Source organism: Camellia sinensis, chromosome 5, assembly GCF_055761805.1.
Source record: "Camellia sinensis isolate YWXY chromosome 5, ASM5576180v1, whole genome shotgun sequence".
Taxonomy (NCBI): Eukaryota; Viridiplantae; Streptophyta; class Magnoliopsida; order Ericales; family Theaceae; genus Camellia; species Camellia sinensis.
This window is the reverse complement of record NC_138965.1, coordinates 106,779,628-106,791,984: the sequence shown is the minus strand read 5'-3', so window position 1 is coordinate 106,791,984 and position 12,357 is coordinate 106,779,628. Positions and strand designations below refer to the sequence as shown.

Sequence of the window (12,357 nt, the reverse complement as noted above, 5' to 3'; positions counted from 1 at the left end):
GTATTTAGATAGGTGACAAAATTTTATTTTTGTCTCTAAAAATGGTACATTTGGAGACGAAATATTATTTTTGTCATTAAAAGATACGTATTTCGTGACAAAATTTATTTTCGTCATTAGTTTTCGTCTCTAAAGACTATTTTTGTTGTAGTGAATGGTGGTAGTAGAATGTCGTTTGCAGTAGTAGTGAAGGTGATAAAGGAGATGGGTGGTGAAAGAGAGAGAGATGAGTGAGAGACAGATAGAGAAGAGAAAGAGAGAGAGAGAGAGAGAGAGAGAGAGAGAGAGAGAGACAAAGACAGAGTGATGAACGAGAGAGAGACAAAATGGTCGCTAAAAGTGCATTTTCTTGTAGTGGATAGATAAATCGAGAGGGAGCTCAGTAAATAGAGAAGACGGAATGGAAAGAGTGAGCAACGCCAACATAGTGGTGAAAAGAGATAGATGAGTGAGAGACACAGAGAGAGAGAGAGAGAGAGACAGATAGACAGAAAGAAAAGAGTGATGAGTAAGAGAGAGAAAGAGAAGAGAGAGAGCGAGGAAGATGAAAAAACGGGTGAAAAGATATAGACAAAGAGAGGAGAGAAAAAAAGAGCGAAAAGAGATAAACGAGAGAGAGACAGAGAGAGATGAACGAGAGAGATAGAGAAGAGAGACAAAGAGAGAAGAGAGATGAGAGAAATAGACAGAAGAGAGATGGACGAGAGACACAAAGAGAAAAATAGAGAGAGAGATAAATAGACAGACAGACAGAGAAGAGTGATGAGTGAGAGAGAGAAAAATAAGAGAGACAGAGACACAGAGAGAAAGAGACAGACAGACAGACAGACAGAAAAGAGTGATGAGAGAGAGAGAGACAGACAGACAGAGAGAGAAGAGAGACAGAGACAGAGAGATAGGAAGATGAAAAAATTGGTGAAAAAGTTCCGTGTCTAAAGTCTCCTTTTCTAGTAGTAAGTTGTCTCTATCATTCATGGGTAGAATAGAGGCGCGGATTTGGGAATTGTATATTTTATATAAAAATCAAATTGAAATATTTTATACAATCACACCTATTTAGGGAGTGTGATTATATATATATATATATATAATTACACTTATTTAAAAAGTGTGATGAAAAAGTAGTAATGTATATATAATCACACTTTAATTAAAATGTGTGATTAAAAAATATATATATAATCACACTTATTTAAAAAGTGTGATTAAAAAGTAGTAATGTATATATAATCACACTTTAATTAAAATGTGTGATTAAAAAATATATATATAATCACACTTATTTAAAAAGTGTGATTAAAAAGTAGTAGTGTATATATAATCACACTTTAATTAGAATGTGTGATTAAAAAATATATAAATAATCACACTTTAATTAGAATGCGTGGGTAAAAAATATATATATAATCACACCTATTTAAAAAGTATGATTAAAAAGTAGTAGTGTATATATAATCACACTTTAATTAGAAGGTGTGATTAAAAAATATATAAATAATCACACTTTAATTAGAATGTGTGATTAAAAAATATATATATAATCACACTTGTTTAAAAATTGTGATTAAAAAGTAGTAGTTATATATAATCACACTTTAATTAGAAGGTGTGATTAAAAAAAAAATATATATATATATATATATAATCACACTTAATTGAAAAGTGACATAAAAAATAAATATTATCACACTCAATCAAATTAAGTGTGATTAAAATATCAATCTAATTTTTTTTATCACACTTTCAATAAAAATGAGATCTTTTTTTTTTTGTCAAAGTGTGATCTTTAACTATTTTTGTAGTAGTGGAGAAACAGAGAGAGCAAGAGACTGAACTTATTTGGGTCTATGTACATATTGATAGAAAATAAATTGGGCGGTAATGTAAGAGTGTATTCCCACCAAAAACATGAATCTGTGTTTTTGAAATTGTTTAACTTTATTGCCGACAAAATGTTTTTTGGTCCCTAAAAATAAGTATTTTGCCGACCACATTTTTGGTCGGCAAAGATCAAAGTAAAAAAATTTCATTAATATTTGGCGACGAAAATATTAGTCGCAGAAAAGGTACCTTCGCCGACAAATCTTTTTAGTCGCCAAATCTCAATCAACGGCGACTAAAATATTTGTCGCTAAATGTATTAATTTGGCGACTAATTTTTTTGGTCGCTGAAAATATGTTTTTGGCGACCAAATTTTTGGTCGCCAAAGAAAAAAATAATTTTTGGCGACCAAAAGACCATAGTAGTCGCAAAAAAAAATACCTTCGCCGACAAATATTTTTAATCGCCAAATCTCAATCAACGGCGACTAAAATATTAGTCGCTAAAAGTACTAATTTGGCGACTAATTTTTTTTGGTTGCTGAAAATAAGATTTTGGCGACCAAATTTTTGGTCGCCAAAAAAAATGTGACCTTCCGCGACCAAATTTGTAGTTGGTCGGCAAAAGCATACCACTTTCTGCGACCAACTCATTTTTTGGTCGCCAAAATATAACATTCTGCGACCAATAATATTTGGTCGCCAAAAATAATGATCATTCGCGACTAATTAATATTTGGTCGCCAAATGTCATTTTTTTGCAACCAAAATTTTTTTGATCGGCAAAAGTGGTCGATAATTGTGTAAATTCTTGTAGTGTGTATGGCAACAAGGACATCGTCTGCTCGAATTAGAAGTTGATTCGTATGTTGCTTATTCTCCTTACTTCTAATCTTGTTACTTCATTAGATTCAACCTCTGGTTGATGATTGCAGGTTACTTCTGGGGCATTGATGGACTGTTCAAATCCATCATGCTGACCAAGAGGCGAATTTTGTTACTGGTGGGTTGGCTAAGCAAGCTGTTTCGTCACGGCTAAACTCACATGTTTTGTATCTAAGTAGCCGCTGTTTTGTTTTTTCTATGTTATTTTTTGACAAACGTGGGATGGGAACCCCACGTTGTGTAGCCAACTTTTTCTTATAAATAAATAATTTCGCCTTTTGAAAAGAGAGAGAGAGAGAGAGAGAGAGAGAGATTGTGAATCGGGTGAGTGCAAAATTCAAAATAGGTGAAATCTGTGTTTAAGATTTGGAAAAGTGTAAGTACCCATAATAGGATATCAGGGAATTGACTCAGAAGATAAATATAGGGTTTAAATTTAAATGATATATTGTGGGTCTATATATAGATTAAATATGAATCATATATTTATAATTTTGAATAAAATTTTAGATATAAATTCGAAGTATGTAGTGTGATCGTTTCAATGATTTAAATTATTCTTTTTATAGAGACTTTTTTTTATATAATTCACACAAAAAATTAAGTCGATCTAAAATCATAACCTACTCAATTTATAGTATATGTTTTTAAAAAAAATATGTTTTTAAAAATAAATCATTCATATTTTTTGCGACAAATAAAATAAATAAAATAAATTATGATTGTTATATCAATTTAATATTTTTGGATAAATATACAAACAACTCTGAACAATTTGAATTATAAAAACAAAACAGGTAGTAAGCTTAATCCCCTTAAATTCCAATCGTGAATTGGGGGTAATATGGACAGCACCCTCCCGTCCATCTTGCTTACCTTGGATAAGCACAAATGTAACATATTACTATCTCCATCATATTTTAAGCTAATAATTCTTTCTTTTCTTTTATTTTTTCTTTTTATCCATAAATTAAAAAAAATAAAAAATAAAAAAAAGAATCCTAAATACAGTGGCAGAGGGATTGAGGGACCGGGGGTTCTTTTCATTTTCTTTTAATTTTGCAAACATAAAGAAAATATTTTAAATAAAAAAATTATAAAAATATTATTAAAGTGAAATGTCAATGACATTTTAAACATTATGAGAACAATAATTATTGTTTTGGTTGAAAATGAAGAGATTACTGTAAACCATCACTACAAGAATTAACACTTTTGGCAACAAAAAAATTGGTCGCTAAAAGTCTATTTTTGGTCGGCAAAAGTTATTCGCGACCAATTTTTTTGGTCGCTACTTTGGTCGCCAATTGAGGGTCGGCAAAAGTAATTCGCGACCAAAATTTTGGTTGGTCGGCAAAAGTTGGATTTGCCGACTAAATTTTTGGTCGCTAAATATTTAATTACCGCGACTAATTTATTTTGTCGCCAAAACACTTTGGTCGCGAAAAGTGATATTTTCCCGACCAAATTTCTTAGTCGCCAATTGTCACATTTCGCGACCAAAAAGTTTGGTCGCCAATTATTACATTTCGCGACCAAATTTTTTGGTCGTTAATTATCACATTTCGCGACCAAAAAAATTGGTCGCCATTTGTGTCTTTTCGCGACCAAAACTTTTGGTCGGCAAAAGTGAGATTCCACGACCAAGAGCTGTTTTGGTCGGCAATACATGTATTTTTTGCGACCAAAACTCTTGGTCGGCAATTGTCATTTTTTGCGAAAAAAAATTATTTTGGATGTCGCGACTAATAAATTGATCGCCAAAGCAGGAAAACAATACACCTGTAATGATGTTATAATTCAATCAATCCATAATAAACCTATAATTTTAAAGTATCATTCAAATTAACTGAATCATTAACATTCGATACAATACATAATTCATTAACATTCGACACAATACAACTATTCTAAGTTTTCAATTCATATTCAACACAATACATTAAGTTGCCTTGATAGCCAATCAAAAAGATCCACTAAGTTTTAATTCATTAACTATTCCACACAATACATAATTCATATTCTAAGTTTTAATCCACTAAGTTGCCTTGATAGCCAATCAAAAAGATCCTTGCGCCCTTCCATGCCAAGCTTCGCATCCATCAAAGCAGTAGTGATGTAAGGCACCTAATAAAGAAACAGAATTGGAAAATTTATCAGAGAAGCATGATAGTGGCAGCAACACTAGATTGCAAACCCGTATCTTTGCAAAAATCAATTAAATCCTATAAACATGTACATCATATTGAGACAACTAGCTGGCATAATAAAACTGTACCTGTTGCTGTACCTGCAAATTTCAGTACACGATGATTAATAAGCTAATAGCCATAACAACCTTGCCAGTAAGATAAGCAAAAAAGTTAAATACCTGTGTCATTGTCAAATCCTACTCCAACACAAATACAATTCAATGATTGCTAATTGGAGGTTGAGCAGTTATACCAGACACTAATTACTTCTCTAGGTAGCATATCTTACAAATGATGAGTTATTGAAGACCTAACATGAACTTATTCAGGCATAGTTAACTATCAAGGCTCCATTCCCTTTAAATGACCTAAAATTTGCAATTCACCCGAAGTGGGCCCTTCAGCACAATAAATATTTCTTACTTTCCAATTTCCCAATAGGCAATAACATAGCACATAAATTCGAGGAATGGCGCAAGTGACGTTTCATATAGTGGTAAACCCAGCGTCATAAACTTTGACAGTCTTTCATTCTTCCCTTCATGATCACCAAAACTCATGGTACATGTTCAAGAGAAATCAAAAAAACTAAGTATAAACATTGGACATGGAGAGAGAATAACCTTCCAGCCGTTCTTTCCATACAACACTCTTCAATTGTGAAACACTATCAGCATTTACTCCTACTGACAGTGATGAATTGCATTACTCATATATATAGTGGTGTGGGTTATCATGAAAAATTAGATTTTATTTGTTCCAAAAAGATAACTTACTTGAAGAACAATCATAATTTAAAAATGAAAAGAAAAGAAGATGGTATTAACTGATAGGAACAACGGCGTGCAAATAAAACTACATATTCAGGCATTTGACAAACAAATTTTTTAAAAATACCAGACAGTAAAAATTGTTAGGCTGACGCTGTCAAACAAAGCAAAAATGACACCCCCACAAAAATTACTACTTTTTTAATAATTATTTACGCCATGTAATTTCCCCTTCAATATATATATATATATATATATATAAATGTAGTACAGCAAATCATAGTGAATGCGACCGTCCTGATGTTGTCAAACAATTTAATTGTTAGGCTGCAAAAGCCACCAATTTATACTGAGGCATAAATAAATACATCCATATAGTTTATTTATTTATATATATTTTTCACTGATTCTATTCTAGTCCCAATAATTATAATTTGAACAAAAAAAAAAAAAAAAAAAACTCACAACTTTGAGTCAGTTTTAATGTTGACCTACATCCAAGTTAATTAGTAAAAAGATGACCCCAAAAGGAATGTATCATGCACATTAAGGGAAAAATGAGCACTACTTTTGCCTTGGGCCCACCAAATCCAAATGGGTTATCCATTTTCTAAATGAATAAACCCATCATCCTCTTTGGATTTTGCACAAACAGCTAATATATATATGGTTTGTTTTTTTGGACATATGTGATCCCTTTTATGCTGAAGGACCATAACTGGCTGGCATATTGTCATGCAACATTTTATAAACAATAATACTATTCCATTTTGAAGTTGCACTATCTATGCCACTTTTACAATCAGAAAGAAATATAATCGGTTTCAAATTCTTGATCAATAACTTACAATATATACATTAAAACTATATAATGACAAAAGTAATCGTACTGTTTCCATTTGTATAACCAAAAATAAATACATAAATTTACTATATTTTCAATATTAACTTTAGAAGAAACAAGATTCACCAACCTTGCAGTCGTTTCTTACTCTTGTTCTCCGAGTCACCTTAACTTAAACAAGTCAGTATCTGCATTTTTATTCAACTTGTTCATGACCATTTATATTCAACTTGTTCATGACTTCGCCATTAGACTATCATTCATCATTTTGCTTCAAATGGTGAACACGATTGAACTGAACTTGTCAATTCTTTCTCTGTTCTAATTATAGATAGGATTCAACTACAGAAATCAATCGACTTGATTAACAAATTCGCATTTTTCTTGGACTTGTCAATTAGCTCTGCATTAGGCCGGTCATTGTACTCTATCTGCATGATTAATTTGGTCATATAAGTTTCAAAAAACCAAAAAACTTAGGGGTACATTAAGTAATGTGGAACCAGTAATAGACAATAATCAATAAACCATCAATGGAAGTTATAAGCACCATGACATCAAGCCTACCCGCCATTTAGCAACATCTGGAGGTTTTCCTACAATACACAGAAATAAAATCAACACACACCAATCCTTTTCATCATGCATGTTAACAAGTGGTTGATTAACAATATACAAATGCAGACCGGTCAATACATGTCTCTTTAAAACTTATTGCATTGCTGTCTCAATGTCAACCTCGATGAACCTTTGAAAGAAATCAGCATCCAAAAGACATTATCCCAAATAAGTCCCCAAAATTCTGAATTTAATGTTGCCACAAAATAAGAGGAAAAATTATTTTTGCCAGCTTATTTAGTGAGATAGTAATTTACTACAAGCTTATTTTACAAGGGTTGAACATGCCGTCAAACAAAATATAATTTGTTTATAAAGTGCAACTCCATACAGATGTAAGTCAAGTCACCATGTTGACATAAATGCCAGAGTCCAAGCCATCTCAACAAAACATACACTTGGCGCATTACGAAAGTTTTCCAAAAAGGAAAGGGAACAAGAAGTGGAGACATCTTTGTTAGGCCATTACTCTTTAGAAATGTATTCCTCATTTTTTATCACCATTATCAAATATACTATGAAATTGCAGATGAAGTAGATTACATATGAAGCTACCATCGTCAAAATCATATATTTATAGCAATTAACTTTAGTTTGAAAACTGTTACACAGTTCAAGTGATCCGCCCTATAAACATTTATTAAGATCTTTTTGGAACTTAGGTACAGGTAGAGGAAAAACAAAAATTATTAGTGGCTTCCTTTCCATAACATTGATGAGGATTTTCATTCCTAGAAAATCAAAAGATATGAACAAGATTGTATATCCAAAAGAAGAAAAAATTGTATATCCAAACGAAGAAAAATACTTACTGAAGGTTCACAAAAATATCATCTTCAATTGGATCTCCAACACCATGGTCAAATGAAGGAGCGTAAACTGATCCCTGAAAGAGAAATAACCATCAGAACTCAATATGAGGAAAGAAAGCATACATGCTATTCTTGCCTATAAGCAATAAATTCCAAAGTACTATAGAAGAGAGCCGTAAAAGAATTTCCATAAGTCTATGAACTAAATCTACAATTTCAATATAAATAGCTACTCACCTGATTCTTCAAAGTCTTGAGACATTTTAGCAGTAGTTCAGGATCAAATGTTCATGGAGCTGGTTAACCAATGGAACAAGCAACGATTTCAAACACTAACAAGATCTAAAACAAAAAATTACCAGACGAAGGAAGCTCACCTCCCCTTCTCGCATGAGCTTCCTCTGGATCCTGAATATGCAAAAACACAATTCCAACAATAAGAAGTGTCTATGAAGTTTCAATACCAAAAGCCTGCATTTTCGTGTCTGCGTGTGTATCTTTTGTGCGCATTCACATGTATGCACATATACCTATTACCCAATATACTAAGACATATCATAGTGGCAGAGTTCTTTACATTGCAAAAGAAGCATTGTACAATTCTTACCGTCTTTGTCTACATCACAAGCATTAACTAAGTAATAGAGTAAACAAATCAATGAACCAGAGTAGAGTATCATTCTGAAATGGTATAGGTTTTCCTATCATAGTGATATTAACCAAAATATAATGCTTGCTCAAGCTGATACTTGCTTTTGATGTTCTAAAGGAATTTGAACATCAGAATTCCTATGGCATTCAATATATATATATATATATAAGATGTTATGAAAAAAACTGGATACATTTTACGAAAATCAAAGTTTTGAGCTCCACTGAATCAGAATCTATTTTACAATGGACTCATCTGGAAACCAACCATGAACAACAAAATGTTATGATTTTAATATAGTCATATAAAAATTTTTATATAAAAAAAAAAAGGATAACTAGTTTTGTTCGAACATGTATCTCTAAATCATTTATGAAAAACAATGCATGTTCCAACTTCTATTGGTAATATAAAATAGTAAAAAATTAAATCCCATGATCAAGAGACATTCTAGTTCAATTAGCTTCCTTGATAGTAAAAGAAACACAAACTGAGAGTGCAGGGCATAAAGTATAAACTAAAAATTCAGAGCTAAATCTGCAGACAAAGGCTTGTATATTTGACAAATTTAATACTGCTAAATCTGCATAAGATCCATAGTTTCTAAGTAAATATTTTCATACAACTCTAAGTAAATATCTACATAAGATCCATAGTTTCTAAATATCTACATAAGATCCATAGTTTCTAAGTAAATATCTACATAAGATCCATAGTTTCTAAGTAAATATCTACATAAGATCCATAGTTTCTAAGCTTCCACAATTTCATCGTGTAGTCTTCGCTATATGTCGCGACAAGGTTTCTGTGGAAGTGATGTGTGATACCAATTACATCCTTCTCATGGACCTGCCAAATTATTAAGAAATAATAAGAGCACTTTCAAGCCAGAAATATTGGATTTCTGTATAATGCAAGCCAAATTAGTAAATAAATATAACTAACAATTAATACCACATCCTGTTTATAAAACTAAGAATGAATCAAACTTCAAAACATAATTGCCGATTCTTGTAATGTAAAGATTGTGGCACTTGCTTGGCCTCCGAAAAAATAAAAGATTACCTTCATTAGATGCTCCAGTTTACCATACTGGTAGCTAAAGCAGTACATATTTCTGCACAAAATTTATAAATCGTTAAGAGTTAATAACGAATCCCATAAATGTAGCAATTCTAAGCAATAAAATTGTTATCACAGAAGCATGTGGTTCTCAGTAAGACATCAAGGCATTCAATTCAAGGATATGGAAATAGGCTAGTATTTACAGCTCAGCTGTTCCAAAGCAATAAGCTTATTTTATAATCAAATCCAAAAAAGATGAACTGGAAGATTGAAATAGGCTTCCAAACAACAAAACCCATTGCCACCACATTAAAAAGATGAACAAGAAGACAGGGAACCAACAGAACAAAAGGAATGAGTTACTGTATTCACTGCATTTCATAGACATAGCATGGTCAAGGAGAGAATGATTTGTAGCATCTCATTTCCTAAAATAAAATTCCAAAAATTCACCATGTTCTGTAGACATGGCACAGGAGAAGGGAGATTGATTTATGGCATCTCTTTTCAACTGATAATATGATACTTCATCTTTATAATCTTTCTGCATCAATATGATCATACTGATTATGATGAGTTTTTGTTCATAAATATAAAAGATTATTCTCTTGATGCTGGCAACAGAAACAATCTCATAGATGTGCTGGCTAAAATTGCCGTCTTTGTATTTATTTTAATGGGTCAATGCAGGCTAGAATTTTGAGACTAAGTTTCCTTGTTTAGCACATTTCCTTAGCTGTCTCCAATCCTCTTTCATATTTTAGTATGATATTAACAAGTAAATTATCTTGAGAAGACTTAATGAATCCAAAAGGTTTATTCACAAGTAATTAACTTGTGGTGTTGTTAGGCACACCGCCCTAAAGTAGAACAGCCAATAGTGCCAAAAAAACAAAAATCTCAATATGGTTTGTCTCTTGGCCATATAGGCATTTAATAACAATAAGAGCAAAAGGGCTGATTTACTAAATGAAAGCATGAAAAAACAGGGCAAAAGTTCATATAATAATCAAGAACAATATGCCCTTTACGCCATACCTATCTTCACCAGCACAGTAAATCCATTCCCCTTTAGGTGGTAAACAAGCTGCTACAGAATCTCCACCTTCTCTTTTACCAGATGAGAAGCTCTTCACAACCTATAACAGAAACATAGAAACAAATAATAATTTAATACTTCATTGTGGTCTGCTCACCACATAACCCAAAACGAAATATGGGAAGCCAGAAATTTACTTTCCATATTTAACTAGAACAAGCATTAGCAAAATGTATAATATAAAATTAAAATATGCTACGTGCTCAAGCAACCCCCAACTAGGAAATGTTCAAGTATGTAGCAAAAATTCAGCAAGTCAGACATTTCATTGCATTTGAGATCTCAACTATACTGGGTCAGAGGCATAAAGAAATTGCAAATTTATCTGTAGTTCGTATATTTCCCAATATGTGAATAAATGAGAATTTTAAAATTTTAAAAGAATGCACCGATCAGACAAATGCGGAGGTAGAGAACCCGAATGCACCGATCTCGGCACCCCCATTCTCTCTGTAACTCTCATCTCTCTCTTGATCGGTTTCTTCTCTTCCAAATTGTCCCCAACCCTAGGCGACGGAACGTCATTCATCTCCCACAGCGTCGCCGCCAGCTTCCTCGCAGACACCGGCCTCGACCTCCCACCTCCGCTCGCCGCCGTCGTCCTCCAAGACGGAACCGGAGTGCTCAATCTGGATCCCCGAGGCTTACCCACCAAAATGGCCCGCTTGAATCGGTAATTCTGCAACACAGAGGACGAAGACGAAGACGAAGAGCAACCCCTCTTTCGGATCTTGCAGGATCCGGGAATCAAACCTTCCACAACCCGATTCTGCCTTGGCATTATCAATTTCAATTTATCACACACTCTCGCTCTCTCTCTCTGATCTATGAAGAAGAAGAAGAAGAAGAAGAATGGATTTGCATTTGAAAATTCAAACCCTAGAAATTTATGATATGGGTTTTTGAAAGTGTATGTATATGCTTTTTCATAGCTGGAGCTGGTGGAGGGAGTGGGTTGGGGTAATCAGTAGTAGGAGAGCGATGCAAGCAGCAGGAAATGAGGGAGAGAGAGAGCATGGGAAGGTGAATGCGTGGTACAAAACGACGTCGTTTTAAAAATGGCGACCAAATTTTTTTGTCGCAAAAAAAATTCAATTCCCGTCTCTATAAAAATCAAATTTCCCTCCCAAACTTTTGCCAACCAAAAGACCACATTAGTCGCAGAAAAGGTACATTCGCCGACAAATTTTTTTCGTTGCCAAATCTCCATCAACGGCGACTAAAATATTAGTCGCTAAAAGTACTAATTTGGCGACAAATTTTTTTTGGTTGCTGAAAATAATATTTTGCCGACCAAATTTTTGGTCGCCAAAAAATATGTGACCTTCCGCGACCAAATTTGTAATTGGTCGGCAAAAGCATACCACTTTCTACGACCAACTCATTTTTTGGTCGCCAAAATATAACCTTCAGCGACCAATAATATTTGGTCGCCAAAAATAAAGATCAATCGCGACTAATTAATATTTGGTCGCCAAATGTCATTTTTTTGCGACCAAAATTTTTTTGATCGGTAAAAGTGGTCGCAAAATGTGTAAATTCTTGTAGTGCATATTATATATGAAATTTTTTTAATGTAACAGTAATGTCATTATTATT

General features: G+C 33.1%; 1 protein-coding gene across 1 annotated transcript; it reads right to left on the bottom strand.

Moving 5' to 3' along the window:
• Positions 1-9,193: 9,193 nt before the first annotated feature.
• LOC145791597 (uncharacterized) lies at positions 9,194-11,539 on the bottom strand. Its single transcript, XM_082871967.1, has 5 exons — positions 11,264-11,539; positions 11,176-11,214; positions 10,698-10,798; positions 9,660-9,711; positions 9,194-9,443 (listed from the first exon to the last, which is right to left on the bottom strand). The coding sequence occupies exons 1-5, from the start codon at positions 11,537-11,539 to the stop codon at positions 9,294-9,296; spliced, it is 618 nt and encodes a 205-aa protein (XP_082728093.1). The 3' UTR covers positions 9,194-9,293.
• Between the last annotated feature and the right edge of the window lie 818 nt (positions 11,540-12,357).